The sequence below is a fragment of the Prunus persica genome, chromosome G5 (assembly GCF_000346465.2).
Source record: "Prunus persica cultivar Lovell chromosome G5, Prunus_persica_NCBIv2, whole genome shotgun sequence".
In the NCBI taxonomy this organism is placed as follows: domain Eukaryota; kingdom Viridiplantae; phylum Streptophyta; class Magnoliopsida; order Rosales; family Rosaceae; genus Prunus; species Prunus persica.
In genome coordinates, this window is record NC_034013.1 from 16640771 (window position 1) to 16664119 (window position 23349).

The window sequence follows — 23349 nt, forward strand, 5'->3', positions numbered from 1 at the left end:
TTTAGAAGCAATGAGTTCAAATTCTAGCATTTGTTGGTTAAGATAGTTGGTTAGGATAGTGTTCCGGTTCTTTTGTCTTCGAGTTCGAATCTCCATCTCTGTGCTTTACAATGTCACTTAATAAGAAAGAAATAAAACATATTTGTGGCTTGAGTCTGCCATCTACTTAGCTAACTCAAGGTTCGCTTCGCTAGTCGGTGGCCACACGGTAGAGACTTGAGATGCAATAACTGGTTGTCACAGACAGACACCCTACCCTACCCTACCAATACTCTGCCAATTATATACCTTCTACATGTGCAAACTCCACCTTAAAAAGTTGAGAATTTAGATTGATAGCAAAACAGCACAAGGATTCAATAAAATAACAGAACAGCTGGCTTGGGATACGATTTCTCCAAACGCCAGACATATATTTCAGTGTTACATTTCATCTACTAATTGAGAAAATGTATTTGGTGACATGGTAGATTTTCATGGCATAAATAATATGTGTGGTTGGTAATATCAGCAAACATGGAAACTAAATAATTGTTTGTTTTTCTATCTGCTTATTTGGATATTAGGCAACGAATACAATCTATCACATGGTCTCATGTGAGGAAGGGGACCTTAGCTTTAGCTTAGTGGCTTTGTGATTGTTTTTTCCCTCCCCAAAGACACTAACACCATCTGCAATCTCTAGTTAAAATCTCTACTTTCTTCCGCTGTTACCGAAACACACACACACACACACACAGTGACAACAACAGATCGCGAAACTCGATCACTCTTTGCTCTCTCCAGTTCCATCTTCTCGTTCCCCATTTAAGAGCTTACAAACTGTGCCCTCTCTTCATTTCTCTGATTGATGCAGAGCTGCCCGCCAACGAGTGGGAGGCAAAGAGACAAAACGAAGGAAAATATTGATTCAAAGCTGTGTTTTTTATGCTTTTTCGCATTCAAGGCAAACATTGGGGCCTGCCCAAGTAAGCCAAACCGAGCTGATGTGCTTAAAGGCCCTGTTTTGATGGTTTATTGATCGAATCTGGGACATGGGTCGGTGCCGAATCGTGATTTGGTGGTGAATTGTGGAGGACATTAGGCAAAGATGCGGCGACGGGCGGCCGAGTATCGGCGCCCGGTTCGAAGGAGGTTTTCGTATTGGATCTGGGCTCTTTTTGGACTCTTCTCGATTGCAGGCCTAGTTTTGTTAGTCGTTCACCATAATCAGCATGAAGATCGGGTCGAACAGCCTGTACTGGTATGATTGCTTAGCTCCCCTATGCTGCTACTACGTGTTTATTGATTCAGTTTGTCCTTGAATTGGTGACCTGTATGTTTATTCAACATTTTAACTTGATATTGGTGGATAGGAATTTGATGTGTTTGCAGTCTGTTGTTAGGATTTATTTGAGGCTTTCGACAGTGAAATTTCTGATCAAGTATGGAAATACACAATTGTGCTTTTATTGTTTTGTTTAGACATTTGTATAAATGGTTTTGGATATTTTCGATGAATCTCTAGTTGGTTAACTGACTGAGTTATCATTCCATTGAGGTCCTTAAGTAGGCTTTGTTACGATACGGTCTTATTGATTTCTGGCTGTTACTCTTAATATCATGTATTTTTATTGCAAGTATGGATTATATTTTTAATTAGCAGTTCCATTATCTAGCTAGAGACTGTGACAGGCAGCAACGAACTTGCAAAGCTTGGAGTTCATTAGAGCTTCCATTCTCACTTGTTCAGTGTGTTGAACTGTACTTTTACTAGTTGATAGTTGGTATTAGCTAACTGTTCTTGTCGTTGGTTGATAGATTTGTCTTTTTAATCTGTCAATCCTTTGTGCTTGCCTTGTCCCTATATTAATACATTACAGAATTTTAGTCTTAGGATGGGGTGAATAAAGCAAATATGCAAGCACATACTTTGTTCACTGCCATTGAGAACAGTAACCCAGATGTATATTTTTCTTCTTTGGCTTGGTGGTATCATATCCAAAACATATTTTTGTTCACAGTATTGTCATTTATGTGTTTTCACGTATAGTTGCTTTTGTAAGATCTTTTGAATCTCACTGGAAAAGTTTTCCAGTGTGTTACTCTGCGTAGATATCTAAAGTTTTCCTAAGTTTTAAGTTCCTGCCCAAATATAGCTTGTTGCAGGAATAGAATTCTAGTTGACATTGGTTGCATCTCTTTGTACAATTGTCATATACATCTGAGGGAGAACAGTGAAAAGTGAATGTCAATTACTTATTCAAAAATCTAGAAGACATACATTGTAATATACATTGGTGGTTGTTTGTAATTATTAATTGTAATAAATTGTTATCGCTGTTATTCCTTTGTGATATGGCTTGTCATCTTTCAAATAAATTGTTCAATTTCTTACTTGGCTGTGATCTCCCTTTTCCAGGAAAGAAATACGGGACTTGACCAGGTCGCTCACGAGAGTTTAAATTTTACGGAAGAAATATTGAGTGCTAGATCGTTTTCCAGGCAGCTGGCTGAGCAAATGACACTCGCCAAAGCTTATGTTATTATTGCCAAAGAGCACAATAACCTTCATCTTGCTTGGGAGCTTAGTTCAAAGATCAGAAATTGCCAGCTTTTGCTATCAAAAGCTGCCATGAGGGGGGAGCCAGTCACCTTAGAGGAAGCAGAACCAATAATTAAAAGCCTTTCATATCTTATATTTAGGGCAGAAGATGCACATTATGACATTGCAACCACAATAATGACAATGAAATCTCATATCCAAGCCCTTGAAGAGCGTGCAAATGCAGCCACAGTTCAAAGCACAGTATTTGGGCAACTAGCTGCTGAAGCATTACCCAAAAGCCTCCATTGCCTAAATGTTAAACTCACAGCTGATTGGCTTAGAAAGCCATCTCTGCAAGAACTTGCAGATGAGAAGAGGAACTCTCCCAGACTCATGGACAACAATCTCTACCATTTCTGCATATTTTCGGACAATGTGTTGGCCACCTCTGTGGTTGTCAACTCTACTGTCTCCAATGCTGACCATCCAAAACAGCTGGTCTTCCACATTGTCACGAATGGGATCAACTATGGCACTATGCAGGCTTGGTTCCTCAGTAATGATTTCAAAGGGTCCACAATAGAAGTGCAGAATGTTGAGGAATTTTCTTGGTTTAATGCCTCTTATGCTCCGATCGTGAAGCAGCTCCTCAGTGCGGATTCCCAAGCCTACTATATTGGAGGATATCAAGATAATGTTGCACCAAAGTTGCGGAGCCCTAAGTATCAATCTTTGCTCAATCACCTTCGATTTTACATCCCAGAGATCTATCCGCAGCTGGAGAAGGTAGTTTTTCTTGATGATGATGTTGTTGTCCAGAAGGATCTGACCCCACTTTTCTCATTGGATTTGCATGGAAATGTGAATGGAGCAGTGGAAACTTGTCTTGAAGCATTTCATCGTTATTATAAGTATCTCAATTTCTCAAACACAATCATCAGCTCAAAATTTGATCCACAGGCATGCGGATGGGCCTTCGGTATGAATGTTTTTGATCTAATTGCTTGGAAGAAAGCGAATGTAACTGCACGTTATCATTACTGGCAGGAGCAGAATGCTGATGGGACGCTTTGGAGGGTGGGCACTCTTCCGCCTGGCCTTCTAACTTTTTATGGTCTGACAGAGCCGCTTGATAGGAGATGGCATGTATTAGGACTGGGGTATGATCTGAATATTGACAACCGATTGATTGAGAGCGCAGCGGTTGTTCACTTTAACGGATTCATGAAGCCATGGCTGAAGTTGGCCATTGAAAGGTATAGGCCTCTTTGGGAGCGATATGTAAATCGTAGCCACCCATATCTCCAGGATTGTGTCACAAGTTAGAATGTGCTACTTCTTGATTGCTAGTAATTCATGCGATCTTCGATATTTTTAAAACTCTAAACCTGCAAATGGGATCGCATTAATGTAGAGTCAGAAGTATAAAATTTTGACTTTATTAGGCAGTTTTCTTTTTCCTTTTCCATCACAGTTTTCTTAAAGAAAAGAAAGGCATTGTTTTTATACATTAGAAAGTTTAAATGTACTAGGTGAACATTTGTGAGAGGTAGATTGATTTTTGCCTGATGGGGTTTTCTTCTTCCCCTTCTGCAAGGTGTAGAATTATTTGTTCTTTAGCAACTATTGTAATAATTTGTCAGCCTCATTTAAGTTATTATGCAACTTATGAACCATTTTTTTCTCAGATATCCTAGACATAAACCGTAACATCTGGTTGTCATTTTACTTGTTACCCATTTTTCGCCGAATAATTATAATAATTATTAGAGGGCAGTTTCTTTTTGTGGATAACGTTTATTTATTAATTTGATTTGCAAAGTTTTGTTGGAAGGCCTGCTGTGGGATTCGGGTTTAAATTCCTGGATTTGTTTGAGCCCTCCCTTGCTAAGGGGAAAGACTTCCATAACATGCATGACTCACATGATAACTCTTCCACGTGGCACAACACTATTGGCCGGGAATAACAAAAAAGTACTCTCTCCATTGCAACTAAGTTTTTCACCTCGCTGAGAAAATGTATGAAAATGTCAATCAACATTGTGGTTAATTAATCATTATTTGGAGTCTTTTCAAGAGATTCTTTTGGCTGGCAATTGCAAAAAAATGGCCCTCATTCTACGTAATTTAGCTGGCAATGGCAGTGCATGATGAATCATCTCCTATCTACATATTTATATTTATAAGGTTTCAAAGACCTCTGTATTTCCATGCAATTAGAACATTTTCATCACTCCCCTGCATTTGCATTATAGCTCCATGTCTGAAGGAGGAGCCTCCCTACCTTCTAAGCCATGCCAAGAAACCAGTCTTAATAGTGAGAAACAAGACGACGAAGAAGCCTACCAAGAAACCATTGCAAAATATGGAGAATCGGTGCTAAGCCTTCCAAAAGAGAGAGGCTGGATGACTCAACATCTGGTCCAATACCAAGGCTTCTGGCTTTCCCCTGCCTGCGCCTTCAAAGGCGCCTTGCTGCTCCAGCACCATTTTAATGCTCGACCGTCCGATATCTTCTTGGCCACCTTTCAAATCACAGATGACAAGTTCAATGCTTCTGGATTGACATTTGGTCCCGCTGCCGAGTAATTACGGTCTTTTCTTTTGTGCCTCTTGTCTTCATGCATGTAACTTATAATTTAATTCATCAAATAAGGTTGTAGTCCATCCATACCATACAATCAAAAGCATAAACAAATCGATGTCTTTTATTGTAGAAATATTAATTAAAAAGCAGAACAATTAAGCGAGAGCTTAATTAAAGCTTTGATTCATCTAAAGTTTCAAACCAAAAGAACCCAACTTTTCCTCTGTGATTTTGTCAAGATGCTCAAGCATCTCAACCGTTAGATGGTTCTTGGAGTCTCCAACCTCTCCTCGTCTGAAGAAGGCACTTTTGTTCACCAGCAAAGGTGTTTGCCCCGTTTGGGACACGATATGCCCCACTTTTGTTCACCTCCAAATTACTCAAATTCTGAAAACTGCACAAGTTTATAATTTCTTGCACAACGCCTTGCCTCTCTTCCTCTAACGAAAAAGGATGCCCCATGAACTCAGCCAACCTCTTCACATGCTGCATTGTGTCCATTTTCATATCCTCGTACTTCATAAACACTACCCGATCAGGGCGTTCCAAGCTCGCTTTCCAGTAGTCGAGAACATGATCCCAAAAGGGGCCTGTAATTGAAACCCCTTTGCAGAACAACTCAAATGCCTCTTCCATGGAAATTGTTGCTAGTGGTTGCCCTTTTGATGGGTCAGTTTTGGATTTAAATTTCTGGCAGAAGCTCCAGTAAGAAACAAAAACATCTTTTGGGTTCCTAGCAATATACACAATTCGACCACCCGAATCACTCAAAATGGATTTTGGCAACGATGTGTATGGAATGTGGGTTGAAAGCAATCTAGGTGATGATGGTGGAAGAGAGTCTAGGTAGGCGATTGGATTGCCTCCAATCATGTGCTCTTCATCACGAACCTCTAGGTATGGTACACAATTGTGTGGACTTTTTGTGAGCAACGGATGGGATGCCAATGATGATGATGGAAGATGAGGGTAGCGCTTTCGATTTATGATAGCAAACATTAGGGCCTTATCCAGGTTGTACCGGACTTTGGAGAGGCTGCCAAGAGAATGTCAGTGTCTCTAGCCCTGAAACTTCGTTGTGCCCAAATGGTGCCTAAAAGCCAAACGCTGGAATACCAAAAGCCTTGGTATTGGTAGTAACACCCACCAGCTCCCAAGCCTTTAGGGAGAGTTGACAGCATTTCTCCGAAGTTTTCATGGAAATTCTTGTTTTCCTCTACTTGTCCATCGAAAAGATCAGACCCACTTGAAGCCATCTATATTCTAGTCGAACTGAGAATAAAAATAACAATTTACAGATGGAAAGGCAAGAGAGAAGATGGAGTGAAGTAATGTGAGAAGAGATGAAGTGCTGCATGGCTATATATGAAGTGTCTGCGCATGCAGCAGCTCTTTGGAGAAAATGGGAGGGAACGGAGAAACTGTTAGAATTTTTATTGCTATTTCAAAATGCCAAGCAGTTTTATTTCCTACAACGGCTGGTTTTATTTGTTTTGAATATTCTACTTTTGTTTGTGCTCATAATATCTAGTCGGACTGTTTTTCTTTGTCTTAATTCAAAGCTAATAACCAATCTAATGTTTTCAAAGTAAACATTAAAAGTTGGATACATAAAATCAGCCTTTTATTAATGTAATATTGATTGTAAACGGTTTGCTGGCTACATTTGTTTCAGTCATTAATTTCCAGACGTTATCACATTACACTTACAAACTGTCATGTGATAACGTTTTGAAATTAGAGAGAGAATGAAAGCTGTAACTTGCAAGCTTCATATCACACGTGAAATGAAAATTCATGCAACCGTGGGATCAAACTAACGGAACAAAATTTTGTAAACCCATGATTTGTTTAATTCAACGGTTGATCAATTTGTTTCTAAAATTTCAGACCAGAAGCGCCCAATTTTTGCTCTGTAATTTTGTCAAGACGGTCGAGCATCTCAGGTGTTAGGTGGTTCTTTGAGTCTCCAGTCTGCCCTCGTCTGAAGAAGACAGCGTTGCTGAATTTTCCATCAGCGTTGCTGAATGTCCCACTTTTGTTCACCTCCAAATTACTCAAGTTGTCAAAACTGCACAACTTTATTATTTCTCGCACAACCCCTTCTTGCTCTTCCTTTGATGAAAAAGGAAGGCCCATGAACTCTGCCAGCCTCTTTACAGAGCAATCTGTGTCAATCTTGATATCCTCGAACTTCAAAAACAGAACCTTCTCTGGGTTTTCCAAGCTTGCTTCCCAATAACCCAGTACATTATCCCAAAATGGGCCAGAAAGTGCAACCCCTTTGCAGAACAACTCAAACCCCTCTTCCATGGGAAGAGGAGCTAGCTTGTTTATACTTGATCTTATTTTTTGGGAAAATACCCAATAAGAAATAAGAACATCTTTTGGGTTCCTAGCAACGGATACAATTTTAGTACCAGAATTCAAAATGGACCTTGGCAACGACCTGTGTGGAATGTGAGTCGCAAGGAATCTAGGTGAGGCGATAGCGTCAAGGTAGTCAATTGGGTTATCTTGGTGAGCAAGTAACTCTATGTAGGGCACACAATCCTGAGGGCTTTTTGTGAGCAATGGATGTGACAAAAAATCATAGTTTTCTCTATTTTGGATGGCAAACATGAGAGCCTTCACCCATGTTGTGCCACACTTGGGAAAAGTGGCCAAGAAAATGTCATCGTCTCTAGCCCTGAAATTTGCTTGTGCCCAAATGACACCTTCAAGAAAAATGGGGGGGTACCAAAAGCCTTCATATTGGTAGTAATGCTCGGTTCCCCAGCCTCTGTCTTTAGGGAGGGTTGAGATAATTTCTTCGCAGTTTTGGAGGACATCTTTTTTTTCCTCCTGTTCTTGATAAGCAGAGAGGGCGAGAGAAGCCATAATCTGATATAATGAAAATCATGCATATAAATTCACAAGATTTTTATAGGGTGCATCACTTTGCATGCAATGGATTTTTCCTCTTTATTCTGTGGATGCAATGGTTTGGTGTTCCCTTAATTCATGCATTTGACCAAGTCATGACCATCCAGTCTTCATATGCAGAATAGCAATAGAAAATGTTGCAATTTCAGTCAACTTTGTTGAAAATATTAATACCACAAAGATATTTAGATAGGGTTTCAAGCAATGCAACCATTAAAAATTGAATACTAGATTAGACATTAAAGCACAAAATCAATAAATGCTAAACATTTCCCATATGTCAAATATGGGAATTGTCCTGGATTCAAACAATGGAAAGCTCACTGAAGAACAACTCAATTTTGCACAGAAGGCCATATTCCAATCTCTGAATACCCATCCTCAGTAGCGCAAGCTCGAAACATGCCATTGGTATTGAAAGGCATTGTCACTTCCCCTGTGGCAGATACAGCAACCAAACCTACATTGCCTTTTGGAGTGCCCTCCTCCACAACATAAGCTGCAGCTTCTTTGAGAGAAACATATTTGAACTCCATAACAGCTGCTACATCCCTTGCAACCGTACCACGGATTATCGCTTCACCTTTGCCCGTGGCAGAAACTGCACAGAGACTGTTGGCATATGTCCCTGCACCAATGATGGGTGTGTCCCCAATCCGACCAACCATCTTGTTGACTAATCCGCCAGTAGAAGTTGCAGAAGCTAAATTCCCGAGACTATCGACAGCCACGCATCCAACCGTCCCAAGTTTACTATCCCCATCAGCTTCTGGTGTTTCTTTCTTCTCATCTTTGTGAAGGGGTTGTGTATAATCAATCTGTACATTTGGGGCAAAAGTGATCAGTCAGCACAAACAATTGTAGCCACTGGTTATGCAACTCTAATGTGTGAGTGTGAGGGAATTCAACTTCCTAACTCACAAGCCAAGATTTAGACAAGAGTGTACCTGCACTCTGTTGGCTTCTTTTGCCTGCTTGAGCCTCTCAACATTCTCTGGGGTAATGAAATGACTTGAATCTACAGTCTCAACACCCTGCAAAATTAGGAAGTCATACAAGAAAATTGAAGATCAAGAAACCCACTACAGGAAAAACCATTTTAAGCCCATGGTAAAATTGGTTGTGAGGCGCTAACTTGTTCCCTTGCAAAGGCCTCTGCTCCATCAAATGCAAGATAAATGTGAGGAGTTTTCTCCATGACCAGTCTTGCTAAAGATATGGGATTGACAACAGTGGTGAGCCCAGAAACAGCTCCACATCTCTTGGTTCCATCTATGATGCAAGCTTCCATTTCAACTGTGCCTTGGGTGGTCAAGACAGACCCTTTACCAGCATTAAAGTGTGGAATGTTCTCTAACTCACGAACCTATGCATTTACTAATAAAATGATCAGACTCACTCATTCCTCATTCATAATATTTCATTGCCAAAAAATTATATTGAGTTAAATGATCCGGTAAAAATAGAGAAGAGGGTTTTCTTAATCCAGAAATTGAAATTGAGAACAGTTGATAATTTGATTACCACAAGCTCAACGACGTCCAAAGCGGGGTGTTGGCTTTGAGAGCTTCAACGCGGATGTGGAGGCAGTGGCGGAGGCCGGCCTCGAGGGCGGTAGGGAGAGCGGGATGTCCCCTGCACCGCCGTGGAGTGCTATTGCCCACCCCATCTCTCTATCTCTCTTCCTTCTTGCCTTGGTTGGTGCTGTTCCCGGTTACAGATACTCAGGTGGGTCTCGTGCGTGCCTATGAAGTTGGGGGCAGTCCAGAAGTGCACACGCATAAGGACTGATGAGATCCCTTTATTTTCTAACAATGCGTCAAATCTGTTTCCTTCAAATTTGAATCTCTCTGTGTAAGTTAGATTAATTTATATTGCTGCTGATAAAAAAAATTCCATTTGCTATGATCCTAATTTATCAATATATCCTAATTCAACAATATATCCTAATTCAACAGTGGAGTAAAGGCTTCAAATGTGTCATTTTCCTTCAATCCTTTATTCATTTCCATGAGAATCGTACGGACTGGATCCTTAGAAACTAATTATTATAAAAAAATCAACAACAGTTAAATAAAACCAACTGGCCTATTAGCTCAGCTGGTTAGAGCGTCGTGCTAATAACGCGAAGGTCGCAGGTTCGAGACCTGCATGGGCCATTATTTTTAAATTTTAAATTTTTTTCCGTATTTGTATTTGGGCCGTATTTGGGTTGTTGAATGTCTCATTGAATAAAACCCAAAATGGGACAAAACAAAACAAGAGAAGCCCGAAGAGTAGAGAACAGAAAAAACAAAAGAAAAAAGGACGAAACCCGAAGAGTAGAGAACAGAAAAAACAAAAGAAAAAAGGACGAAAATTACGAAAAAAACCCTCTGGCCAAACCGGCTGAAAGCAAAGTAAGCTCTCAATAGCCTCTGAACGCAGTCAGAATTGTAAAAGGAACACAATTGGTTTAAGACTGGCCATCCCTGAGTTCACATTTACACACAGAGAATGCCTGATTTGCATGAGCTACCAAAAATATCGAGGCATCCTTCATATTATTCTTTTTGTTTCTTCCTCTGCCTGCCTATGCTTCATTTGTGGTTTTCAAAAGCAAAAATAGCCTACTACTTCCTACTAATCACTTCATCTGTTCATCACCACAACGTTTATATTTCTGGAACTTTCTCGTACTCGTATTTGTACCACTCTCTGATTCCTGATCACTTAACTTCCTCTTAACTTCAACTGTTAATCACTTCACTGTGGTGAGTGAAGACCAGCAAGTTTCTTTTGCACCACACCGTAAAAATTACAAAGGATTGTTTACACACACACACACACACATATATATATATACATACCGAGAAATAGGGAAAAAGAAGTTAATCTGGTCAGTATCAAATACCGCTGCTTCTGCTTTGCTTCACTCAAGATTATGAAGATTAAGAAGATTTGTGCATATCATAATTCCGCATCAAGAACACCCTGAATGGATACGAAAACCAGTCAACTGAGTGATGGAAAACAAACTAACATAAATAGATTTGGGTCCGTCACTTTAGATCACAACCTTAATGATCATAATTGCTGACTCCTTGTGCGAACCCTCATTATACTCCTTACAAGCAAAACTCTGTAATGCAAAATGTTTCCACTTACTTCATGTTGAGAGAGAGATATAAAGCAAATATAAAGAACGAGAGACAGACTTGAACACAATTAGGGCAGCCTCCATGTTCTGAGCAGCGGCAAGATGTAAGAAGTTCCAAAGCAACAATTAAGAGCTCCAGGAAAATCGGCTGAACCTGTTACATGTCCCAATATATTCATTTCAACAGAGAGTCAACATGGATATTGCTGTCCTGAGGTCAGAATCCTCTTCGGAAACCAAACCAGGGCATCAAAGTGAAACTATTATCAGATATATTAAAGGGCCGCCTAGCATCCTATAGGTTTCCTCATATGGTAGAACATAGAGTAATCAAAGATCACAGCATTAAGAAGATGACCACTTTGTAAAAGATGAAAATAAATAAAACCAAGCATTCTTCAGCAAATGTAATGATACTTCAGTTTTCACCTGTACAGAGACACCACTTCCTCCGGGATGCCGGTCGTATAATAGAATCCTTTCCGGGTAATAGAGGGTGTATTCAGGGTTTATACACTCTGGAGCCAAGTCTGATAAGTTGCATATTATTCGTCTGCATGCCAAAACATCATAATGCAGTCAGTCGCACACAACCATTGGAATCATAACAAACATGCTTCAAATTCTTAAGAGAATCCGACTAGGGAGGGAGCGAGTAAATCAAAATGTAAACCATGCATGCAATGCAATACACCGGCTTTGAAAAATGCAACTGCACAAATTTACTGAAAAATGCAAAGCTGAGGGAGACTGTTATATGAAAATCACAAGTATAAGGGACTCACAAAGGCACAACGTTTAGAACAACAGGTGATGCAGCATGCAGCCCTGATCGGAAATCAAGTCTTTCATAATTACAGCTTCTTTTACTGATTGTGGAACCGGAACCCAAACTGCCTGCTTTGATGAAAAGATGAAACAGATTATATAGACAAAAAGAGAAGACAAGCAACAATTCAAGGTTAATCATAGAACCAACCAATGACAATCTAGGTTGCACGGACACCCCAATATTCTGGGTCATGCAATGTCCGACCTGCGAACAGACACGAGATGCAATGGATACAGCACAATACGTGTCCATTGAGGAGACACATTTGACACAGCGGAGACATGGGAAGGACGCAGTCAGGACACATTTGGAAGGGGCTGGGAGAGGAGGGGGGCTCAGTCCATTACTTTTTCTTTCTTTTCTCTTCTACTCTTCTAGCTACCTTTGTGACCTCGAAATTTGAAATAGGTTTGTACTTTATAGATTAAAAATTGTAGTGCACGGTATGTAGGGTTACTTGGGTATTTGAATGGGTTGAGTTCAGGTTCAGATTGCTGAAATTGCAAGAGTTGGGTAGGTACAGCTGTTTGAATGGGTTGATGAGCAGATTTGTTAATTATATTATTATAATTTCCATGTCATTACTGTATCAATGTCCTAGTTTTTGGAAAGGTGCCGTGTCCTCATGTCGTTCCATATTGGGTTCCGTGTCTGTGACGATATTAATATGTACTCTGATTTACCTGTGACTCATAAGAATATTTAGGAAGTACATGGTCAACTGTTTCCATGATCTCATTGCTTCCTCTAGATACACGATGGTACCCTAACCATGTAGTTGTTACTTTGCAAGGATCTGCTCGGGCCGTTGTTCTTGAGAACTGGATGTTGGAGAGCTGAGGCCGATAAGCCTACAACAGAAAATTAACTCATGCAAGTTACGGAAATGCATTGAGGAAAAGGCATTGCCAGCAAAAGTTAAGAGTCTGACATACATATTGACTGCCGATGACATGAAAATCTGTGTTATCACGGCTTTTTGTGTAATACTTCAAACCAGCCACATAGCACGAAGCAATCTTACATGATAAATCTAAGCTTGTGACCAGATACGTCTTTCCTTGGTTCATATAAACAGCACCTTCATATACCTGGATTAAACGTATGAGGATAAAATGATCTAAAGTAAATTCATAAAGAGATAAATGGGGAAAAAAAACTCCAAACAATAGCGTACAAAGTATTTTATAGGTTTCCAACAAGGTAAGGTAGAATTTTACCTGAAAAAAAGCCCTGCTTTCCTCAATCTCTTCAAGGATTTCTTTCTTTTGCTGGTCTATAACTTAGTATCTCCCAGTTTCTATTGATCGTATACTAACTGAATGTGAAGGCATTTTCTACAACAACAAAAAATATATTTCACAGAAAAAGATTATGTTAGAAACCAAAAGGTCGTGGTTGTTCGAAATATACAGAATCCTGTACAGAGCAAACAACGGCATGCTGCAAGAGAAAAAATTATAAACCAAAGAACAGTAGAATTAAACTCAGACAATACGAAGAAATAATGTACCTCGCGCCCAATATAGTTCTATAATTTAGCAGAAGAATTACATAATGGATCATAACTCAAATATCCTCTATTTTTAAGAGACACTATGGCACTGTCTAAACCAGAACCGAAAAACTTCTCGTCATAAGACAAACTCAGTGCATATTCGTGAGCAGCACAAACCAACTGCTGTGCAAGAACCTACAAGGAATAAGGTATCAAGAAGCATAAAATCAATATTGCCAATTCGCTAGACACAAATTAGACATGGATAAATGAAACGAATATAAGAAAACTTAAAACCTGTTGGTTCTTAGCGTCAACATGACAGCACTCAATTGGGCTTCCAAAAAGTTTCTTTGGATATTTCATAAAATATTGATCAAGAGGCCCTTCAAAAGCAATATACACAGCAAGAGAAGGTCTATCTCTCCTCCCGGCTCTGCCAGCTTGTTGCCACAAGCTTCAGACATGCATAGAAGAGGAGGAAAAAAATAATATAAAACAACAAATATACTCAATCAAAACAATTTGAGCAATAAGTTAAAGCACTGGTGGGAACAGGATTAACTGGAAGCCTACCTAGAGATACTACCAGGAAAACCTAAATGAAGAGTTACATCAATGTGTCCAACATCAATACCCAATTCAAGGGCATTTGTTGCAGCAATACCACAAAGCTTTCCATCAAAAAAATCACTCTCCATTCTTCTCCTATTCTGCTCCACCAGTCAAGCAAATGCTGTCAGAAGGCTGTTCAAACTAAACATGACATTAACAGGATATATACATTGATTGTCAGTAACAAAGTTGCACAGACTACGAAACAGAAGAAAGTACTATCACATAAATACATCACATACTCTCTTTTACTTTGTATCTTTATTATAAATGGGGTGAGAGAGAGAGAGACAATAATGTCTACAGCTTCAATGAGGCATAATAATTTCGAAATTTTAAGTAAACAGAGGAATAATCTAGATAATAGCTGACTCCCCCTGTTGATTGCAGTCTATGATTGTGAATATTGAGAGCACAAAAAACCTAATGGTTCAACAATCTAAATTTCAACCAAAAAGAAGTAACCACTCCAAGGTTCTCTTCCACAAAGACTGCATTTCAAATGACAGAAATAAATGCGGGCAAATAGCTCACTAACCTGAGCAATGTAACCAGCACGATAAGCACATATAGAGTCTACCAGATGGGGAGCTGTCTGCTGAAGAATTTCACGCCTAGCACAATAATATTTATTCATTTCATCATTCAACTCTCCATAACACCAGATAAATGACAAAAGCCTGAGGCAAAAAATGCCATAAATCATGTCATGTAGAATTGGAGTACTGAACTCCACAAAATCGATGATACTTACGTATAGCACAATACAAGTTCACAAAGCTTGCGTGTTTTGCAGAAAGCAACGCAGCGTAGTCCATGCTGTACCATTTCAGCAAAGAGGCATGAAACATCCAAAATCGGGCTGCAAAGATAATTTCAGCCTCGGTTATTGAGGTTACAAAACAACAAAAAGAAAACTGCATATTATTTTCCTGGAAAATAATGAAACAGAAGTCAAACACCAGAACTATAAGGCAGTAGGTGTGTATAGCATGGTATGGTCAAACGAAACTTAACACTAGTTTAGTATGGAGTACACTACATGTATTTCTAACAGGAGCTATAAGAGCCTTGTAGTTATTGGTCGAAACCAAGTTAGTTAAACTGCCCTTGTGAAGACAGCTTGGTGGTAAATCCACCAACTGCTGAGGGGCCATCATACATGTTCAAGCAATTTCCTGGGAAAAGAAGACGGGTAAAGAAAAGAGAAATTCAAACTGTGGTCTCCAGAGATGAGAAAACCACATCAGAAAAACTTGTCAAGCTATTTTTATTGTTAACCCGGATTTAATATGACCTCTAAACCAAAATCATAATTATAAAAACAATATTCTCATTCTCCACTGCTATATACATGTGACAAGCTGTTACCTTGAGCTTTTGAAGTTGGCACTTTCATCAGAAGATTTACCATTTTCCATAATATTATTGGGATTCTTCATCACCTGTAATGATGAAACATCAAGATTTAGAAAACTAATAGATGATTTTATCACAAAGTTATATGGGGCACCATAACAGTTACAGAACACCAACAGTTTCTTGATCCACAAAAGGATTCCAAAGGATGAAGAGCTTTCTAGCAGCAGGACTTCCATCATTCTGAATCAGCTCTAAAGTTGGTAAACTTGCAAGTTCCTGAAGAATTAGAATAGTCATCCTTTTAATTTATATATAATTAGCATCAGAAAAAGAAACCAAGATAATTAACAAATTGATCACTTGTATCAGCAACATAACAATGCAATGCCACCAAGTTACACAAATGCGGGTGTGCGTCACAGAAGTCAACCAGGTTATTTAAATGTCTTCCCAACACCCCAAAACTGGAGCAAGTTGAGCTTCCTTACCAAACACCCACGTCATGTGCTGATACAAAGTGATATAGCAATCAACCAAAAAAAAAAAAGAAGTTCTAAATGGGGCAAAGTCAGTGAGTAGACCACCTCCTCCTTTCTCTTTTCTTTCACTCACTAAATCAGCCTAATCCATGGCCCTCTATATTCCACAAAAACCATAGCACCGAAAATATTTTTGGTGTTAAAAAAATAAAGATAGATGGGGGAAAGTACCAGATGAAAGTCTTAAAATAAGAACCATGAAAGCCAAAATTTGTAAAACACAACAGAGGATTAATCTGTAATTATAATTAACAAATCTTACCATACAATGGTCGTGAGGATTTGCCGAAGTTGCAGTTGAAAACACAAAAGAAGGATCACTTCCATACACTGCAAATAGAAACAGACAGGTATTGAATTTTCAATTTGAATGGAAGAATCCAATAGTGAACAATCTCATCCTTTGCAAACTCTAAGGGAAAGATCTTACCATGTGAGCATAGCCGTCGAAGTCTCCTTAAGATAAAAGCAGTATGACAACCAAATGCTCCCTTATAAATATGTGCCTCATCAATGACTACAAACCTAAAGAATTAAATATGAAGTAAATATCTGTATAATTAATGTAATAAATATACTAATAATAATTAACGACATATTGCTCAAACAACCAGTTCAAATTTATATCATAAGATAAGACACAAAAAGAATTCAAATATAAAAAATGGCATGCAAACTCACACACTCACACAACTATTGATGAGTCACCTAGTTTCAGAAACTATACATGACAGTCCCAAGAGACAATACCTAATATTTTCCAAAATCCGCGCAAATCGTCTTTGGTGTGGTAGGATTGATACATGCAACATATCTGGATTCGTGATTAGCTGCATTTAAGCAGATAAAGAAGTCCATCATAAACTTAGAAGAGGATTCAAGCTAAGAAAACTGTCAACAATCATCATTTAACCAAATACCAGTCTAGAATTATGGCGCAGCGCTAGCCATGTCCTCTCCTCCTGAGTAGTATCACCATCATATACACCAATGTTTAAGCTACCATCAAATCCTTTGGTCATAGCCAACAAAGCTCTTAGTTGATCTTGAGCTAAAGCCTGTGTGCATAAACAATTGGGAATTATGTAAAACTTATTTGTTATCGAAAGCAATTCCAAGGATAATGATTTTCACATTCATAAATATGCAAACACATATGCAACAAACCTTCGTTGGAAATAAGTACAGAGCACATGATGAAGAACTCTGCGACAGAACTTCTAGCAAACTATAGCAAAGAGATTTCCCACTGGATCTCATTTTTGCCACAACAACATTCTTCCCAGAAAGTGAGGCTTGTATTGACTCTGCCTATAAATATCATGAAAAAGAAAAGAAAAAGCTAAAACACATTCAACAATTGGTGTTCTTCGGGAAGATGGTGACCCAAAGCCTCGAAAACATCCATACCTGATGGCTATATAGTTGCATGTTTCCAATACTGTGAAGTGCAGATCTCATATTTTCAGATAGTTCATGTGGAACTTCTACATAAACAGGTCTCCGAGCACCAATGTCTTCAACATGCACTAGCTGCATCCACAGTTTCATGGTGCTGTGGTTAGCAGAACTTGCCATGTAGTTACTGCTAGAAACATGACAGCATGCCAGACCCACTTATATTTTAATTTGAAAAACTATACAGTTTTGGTTTGTTATATAGATATTATGTAACTAGGTCCAAAGAAGCTACGGTTGTGTATTTCACTTTTTCATTTCCACACATCAAACATAAGGTTATGGAAAAAGTGTAGGGAAAACCCGCCCTTTCGCACCAATGCCTTTTCTAAGATGCTCAACCATCTCCACTGGTAGCAATGAATCTGTACCCTAATGAGACAAAATGGTTCAACAAAAGTGTCATTTCTTAAAGCATCCAAAACAGCATTTTAAGGATTACAAGGTAGTGATAGTTCCAACGAGGCATAACAAAAAAAATTAACGTTAATTAATCAAGGATCTGATATCACTCTGTTCTCCAGGTAGAAATCCTATATGAGTGTTGCTTGAAATATTAAGGTTATTTATGAGTCAAAACATTTTACATTCACTATCCCATTAGTAGGCGGTTAAAGAACATCATATAATAAGTACAGCTCTTTTTCTGCATATGAAGCAACTTCTATTCTACAAGTATTAATGCCAACGGATACTGGGCAAAATAGAATCTCCTCTCCCCTTACTGGATGAAGGCAATACCAGTCATGTGCCAGTAAATTCACTGAGTAATAAACAGAAAAAGTAAAAGGGAACAAGTATGAAGTATCCACAATTCAATATCACCCAGAAACCATTAAAACACAGGGACAGTAATACAAAAGAGTTACTTATGGAAGTTGAGACAAGGAGGCATCATACATCGCACGGCATTGAGATTGATTACATCACTAAAACTTTTCAACTTTTAACAGGTTAATTAGATGCTATTGAATTGATATCACCTCCACTGTCTTTTGTTGATGCTCAAAATGGTTAGGCCAAGGTTGAGTCCAACTTAGTGATGAGGTGTGATGGATGAAGGTGAGGACCTTCACCAAGTGTGTGAGGATTTGGGCAAACGATAAACATATAGAAGACAAGATATACGTGGTTCACCCGAATGATGGGCTACGTCCATGGAGAAGGGTGTTCTCATTATGATAATGTTTGTTTACATTTGTACAAGGGGATTAGACCCAAATATAAAGATAACAAGTGAGAAGCCTAGTCCAGAAATGGATCCAGAAGAGAGCGTCCAAGGCCTAAGGGTCTAGATCCAAGACCCGGATCCTCTTCTAAGGAAAGAGCAGTCTTCTTTTATAGTTGAGGGGAAGTCTTCATCTCTTGTAGTTTTTCGATGTGGGACTCCTCTTGCTTTGCTTAGAGTTGTGATTTGTGGTGATGCTTCTTTGGCTAAGGTGATGACCTCTCAAAGCATGGCACTCGAATGATCTAACCTAGCTAGTTGCTCGGTCAGTTATGGTACAAACAGTAGTCCCCCAAGTTCTCGAGTAAGAAGGTACTTCTTGGTTGGGGACTTGTAATTTTAAGTGCACTGGCCGAGCAACACCATAGTTCATCTTCCAAGCTGTATAGTGCACTACCCATAGTCCCCCAAGTCCCCGGGTAAGAAGGACATTTGGAAGGGAGAGAACTTGGCACGAGGGTGCCGAAGGTGAAGGGGTTGCCGAAGGGACAAAGTTGCATGTCTCAGGGTAATGTGGTTGGGCACGAGGGTGCCGAAGGCATAAGAGTTGCATGTGTCAAGGCGATGGGCTTAGGCACGAGGGTGCCAAAGGCATAAGACTTGCATGTTGCAAGACAATGGAGCTAGGCACGGGGGTGCCGAAGGCAAAGGGGATGCCGAAGGCACAAAGCTTGCATGTCGCAAGGCAATGTGCCTAGGCACGAGGGTGCCGAAGGCATAAGAATTGCATGTCGCAAGGTGATGGGCCTAGGCACGAGGGTGCCGAAGGCATAAGACTTGCATGTTGCAAGACAATAGAGCTAGGCACGGGGGTGCCGAAGGCAAAGGGGATGCCGAAGGCACAAAGCTTGCATGTCGCAAGGCAATGTGCCTAGGCACGAGGGTGCCGAAGGCATAAGAATTGCATGTCGCAAGGTAATGGGCCTAGGCACGAGGGTGCCGAAGGCATAAGACTTGCATGTTGCAAGACAATAGAGCTAGGCACGGGGGTGCCGAAGGCAAAGGGGATGCCGAAGGCACAAAGCTTGCATGTCGCAAGGCAATGTGCCTAGGCACGAGGGTGCCGAAGGCATAAGACTTGCATGTTGCAAGGTGATGGGCCTAGGCACGAGGGTGCCGAAGGCATAAGACTTGCATGTTGCAAATAATAATAATAATAATAGCTTCTTTTTTTTGGGAGCTGGGTCCGTAGGGTTTTTTTTTTTTTTTGGGAGCTCGGGAGCTAGACCTTCGGCAGGCTGAGGCTGTTGAAAATTTTGGGGGCTCTCCTCTCCTTCCATGGTCCTTGCCGTTCGGCAAGGTCCTAGCCTTTTTTTTTTTTGAATGGCCGGGCCATTTTGAGAGAGCTTGAAGGCTTTCTTGGATTGGGCCTTCAGCAAGTATGAAGGGCTTGAGGTGGGCTTCGGCATGTAGGGTTTTGGAGGAGGGGAGTATGTAAATAAGGGGTGGCCACCATGCCGTTCGGCAGTTCTCACTTCGGCACTTTGGGGTAGAAAGTCTTGGAGTGTGCCAGGTCTCCCTTTCCGTGTTGGGTCTAGGTTTTAGTCTAGCAGCTCAGCAAGCGTGATTCGGCAGGTAGTGTTGGGCTTAGCAGCTGGTTCGGCAGGCGGCAAGGCAGCTGGTTCGGCAGGTGTGGTGCTGTGCCGATCGGCAGGTTCTGGCCGAGGTGCAGTTGAAGTGCTGCTGAGATCAAAGGGGAGCCGCGACTGATCTTGCCGTTTGGCAAGAGGCTTGGGTCGAAGGGGCTGGGCAGTTGTCTAGGCAGGCTGTGCTGTCCGTGGAGGTTGAAGTGCTGCCGACTGGTCTTGCCGTTCGGCAAAGGACTTGGCGGCGGCTGAGTGGTCCTGCGGCTGGGGGCTTCGGCAGGGCTGTGCGGCTGCTTCGGCAAGGCGGTTAGGAAGGTCTTCGGCGCAGCAGCTGGTTCTGCCAGCTGTGAGAGGTGCTTCGGTAGGTTGTGTGCTTCGGTATGGTCTCCTTTCCCTCGTATTTCATGCTTGCATAGCCCTTGCAGTTCGGCAAGGGTGCCTTGAGCAGATTTTATTTGGACCGTTGTGTTGATCAAAGGTGATAGGCCCGAGCAAAATTGGAGCTAGGCCATTGGCAAGAGCACGGCCGAAAATAGCTGGGTCGAAAAAATAGTTGGGCCGAAAATAACTGGGCCGAAAAATAGCTCGGTGTGGAGAGTGGTTTGGCCGAAAAGGAGCGGGGTTTTTGTGCTGTCACTTAGCCTCTCGAGTTAGACCCTCCATAAGGCAGGTGAGTTCCCTATTTGTTGCTTCCCGGGGCTTGCCGTTCGGCATGTCGAGCCACGATATATGTTGTGAAATGTATTTGGGTGCCTTGATCAAATTTGGGCTTAGCCTTGGATTTCTTCATCCCAGTGGTGGTCCACTCCTTCCAATATTAAATAAGGTAGCCAATGATGAAATAAATTCCCCTGGTATAAAATAGTGGCTTCCTCTTTTGGCCATGCAAGCCATGCAAGACAGGGTGCCGAAGGCATCGTTCACGTTGGAGAGGCCGAGTGCTGAAAGCATCGCACGTGCCGAGTAATGCCGAGGTGTCGAACATATCGCTCGCACCGAATAACGACGAGGTGCCAAACGGTAACAACATTGTATTGAATTTGCCAAAGGGTGCACTGCCAAAGGGTGCTGAATGACACTTTATTTTATGACAGTGGGTGGTGTTCAACACTTGCAATTGGCTCTTTGAGGTGAACTACGTGGACTTCCATTTGCATTGAAATGGGGGCTTGCTCTCTGGCCATGCAAACCATGTAAAGTAATATCCTTGGTTGGCATCTTCCCAATTGAAATTCTTCAAGGTGACCTAACGGTAGGCTGCTTTTGCAAATATGTCCTCTGTATGCTGGTGCCTTCAAACCCTAGGGTGTCTTCGACACAAATGGTGCTAAACGGTAAGCCAAAATATGATGCTGGAAAGGGTGCCGAAGGCACTAAAGGAAAGGAAGAACATAAGCTTTTTGTGTTGATTCCCACAGACGGCGCCAAACTGTTGATGCTCAAAATGGTTAGGCCAAGGTTGAGTCCAACTTAGTGATGAGGTGTGATGGATGAAGGTGAGGACCTTCACCAAGTGTGTGAGGATTTGGGCAAACGATAAACATATAGAAGACAAGATATACGTGGTTCACCCGAATGATGGGCTACGTCCACGGAGAAGGGTGTTCTCATTATGATAATGTTTGTTTACATTTGTACAAGGGGATTAGACCCAAATATAAAGATAACAAGTGAGAAGCCTAGTCCAGAGATGGATCCAGAAGAGAGCGTCCAAGGCCTAAGGGTCTAGATCCAAGACCCGGATCCTCTTCTAAGGAAAGAGCAGTCTTCTTTTATAGGTGAGGGGGAGTCTTCATCTCTTGTAGTTTTCCGATGTGGGACTCCTCTTGCTTTGCTTAGAGTTGTGATTTGTGGTGATGCTTCTTTGGCTAAGGTGATGACCTCTCAAAGCATGGCACTCGAATGATCTAGCCTAGCTAGTTGCTCGGTCAGTTATGGTACAAACATCTTTTATCCTTTCTGTAGAGTATGAAGCATGAACTTGCAAATTATGAGAAATAAGCGAAAACACAAAAATGAACTGAATAAAGTTGAGGATGAAGACCTACATGGCATCGATGAGTTTTCGGTCAAAATTATTTGAAGCTGCAGGGATTATCCTTGATTGTTTTGCTTCCTTTCCTCTTGCAGCAGTGCCACATTCCTTCACAGATATAAGCAAGTCTTCCAAGGAAAAATCCCTGGAAATCTCATTTCCAGTTTCAAACTGCATGCAAATCCAGATCAACTAGAAGTCCACAATGACTATATGTGTAGAAGAGAGAAATTTGATGCTTGACTGCTTGATTATCGAAGTGTGTGTCAACAAAATTATATTCCTAGTAGCAGTCTGACAAACAAAACTACCCTGCGAGCAATGACAATAAAATGGTCCCACATTGTCGAACGATTCCCATGATTATATTGGATCATCTAGGAATCAAGAGATTATAATCCTACTAGTATGACAAAATTTTGTAAACCCTGGCATTTAAATAAGTGACGAAATGCAAGATTGAGGCAGAGAGATTATATTCATAATCAAGATGCGCATTTTGTTTGCTTGTAAAGTGGAATAGCATTTAAAGAAAAAAAAAAATTTAAGGATCAAATATCAGGACGTTTATGTTAGCCTGAAAGAGATGTAACCACAACAATAAATGCTCATTAGAGAGAGAGAGAGAGAGAGAGCATTAGATACACCAATAACCACTCTGAAGGAAGGAAAACTTCTCTTTATATTGCCACTATGAAACTTTGAGATATCTAAGACAAGACTGCTACAAACTAACATCCCAAAAAAGAAGCTTCTACCAAGCATGTTCACACAAAGTTATGTACAAGGGTGAAAGGAAGTAAAAAAAAATTCCAGGAAGCAGAGGGACAAAAGAGTTTTCAAGTGTTAGAACTACTACTTTATTGTCAAGAAAACAAACTGCGTACAGAACATGAACCATTTTATGTCACTTATCAGTTCCATAGCCGTAGAGTTCACATCTACAACTTAGGCACGGTACTTTTCCATTGCCCCAGGATCCATGCACACTACCTTAATCCTGCGTCCAAATGTCTTT

The 23349-nt window shown here is 40.6% G+C and overlaps 2 protein-coding genes, 1 non-coding gene and 3 pseudogenes across 6 annotated transcripts; 2 read left to right on the forward strand and 4 right to left on the reverse strand.

The window, feature by feature from the left end:
* LOC18776550 (probable galacturonosyltransferase 11) lies at window positions 516-4216 on the forward strand. Of its 2 annotated transcripts, XM_020564454.1 has the most exons (3): window positions 516-1243; window positions 2402-3313; window positions 3488-4216. In XM_020564454.1, the coding sequence occupies exons 1-3, from the start codon at window positions 1091-1093 to the stop codon at window positions 3851-3853; spliced, it is 1431 nt and encodes a 476-aa protein (XP_020420043.1). In that variant the 5' UTR covers window positions 516-1090; the 3' UTR covers window positions 3854-4216. The 2 variants fall into 2 exon arrangements, with proteins under 2 accessions (XP_020420043.1, XP_007209890.1); XM_007209828.2 differs by having other exon boundaries at window positions 517-1243; window positions 2402-4216.
* LOC18776717 lies at window positions 5303-6370 on the reverse strand (annotated as a pseudogene).
* Window positions 6993-7994, reverse strand: LOC18777746 (flavonol 4'-sulfotransferase). The gene has a single exon (XM_007211000.2). It carries the CDS (start codon window positions 7992-7994, stop codon window positions 6993-6995), a length of 1002 nt encoding a protein of 333 aa, XP_007211062.2.
* Window positions 8161-9855, reverse strand: LOC18777870 (annotated as a pseudogene). Its single transcript, XR_002271884.1, has 4 exons — window positions 9564-9855; window positions 9175-9405; window positions 8987-9073; window positions 8161-8857 (listed from the first exon to the last, which is right to left on the reverse strand). The product of XR_002271884.1 is annotated as an isoaspartyl peptidase/L-asparaginase 1 (transcript).
* TRNAI-AAU lies at window positions 10125-10198 on the forward strand. Its single transcript has one exon. It is a non-coding gene; the product is annotated as a tRNA-Ile (tRNA).
* LOC18777030 lies at window positions 10402-22675 on the reverse strand (annotated as a pseudogene). Its single transcript, XR_002271878.1, has 26 exons — window positions 22643-22675; window positions 22345-22502; window positions 22242-22255; window positions 18178-18245; window positions 17786-17854; window positions 17435-17557; window positions 17192-17335; window positions 16945-17082; window positions 16775-16854; window positions 16455-16549; window positions 16287-16354; window positions 15660-15761; window positions 15495-15568; window positions 14878-14985; window positions 14662-14737; window positions 14085-14221; window positions 13806-13965; window positions 13524-13703; window positions 13231-13347; window positions 12946-13101; window positions 12694-12861; window positions 11964-12075; window positions 11608-11731; window positions 11237-11332; window positions 11098-11160; window positions 10402-11012 (listed from the first exon to the last, which is right to left on the reverse strand). The product of XR_002271878.1 is annotated as an ATP-dependent helicase hrq1 (transcript).

Excerpts from the sequence above, each read along its gene's own strand:
- LOC18777746 (XM_007211000.2), bottom strand. The coding sequence starts at position 7,994 with ATGGCTTCTCTCGCCCTCTCTGCTTATCAAGAACAGGAGGAAAAAAAA.
- LOC18776550 (XM_007209828.2), top strand. The coding sequence starts at position 1,091 with ATGCGGCGACGGGCGGCCGAGTATCGGCGCCCGGTTCGAAGGAGGTTT. Across the intron at positions 1,244-2,401 it reads GGGTCGAACAGCCTGTACTG|GAAAGAAATACGGGACTTGA; the intron begins GTATGATTGCTT and ends TCCCTTTTCCAG.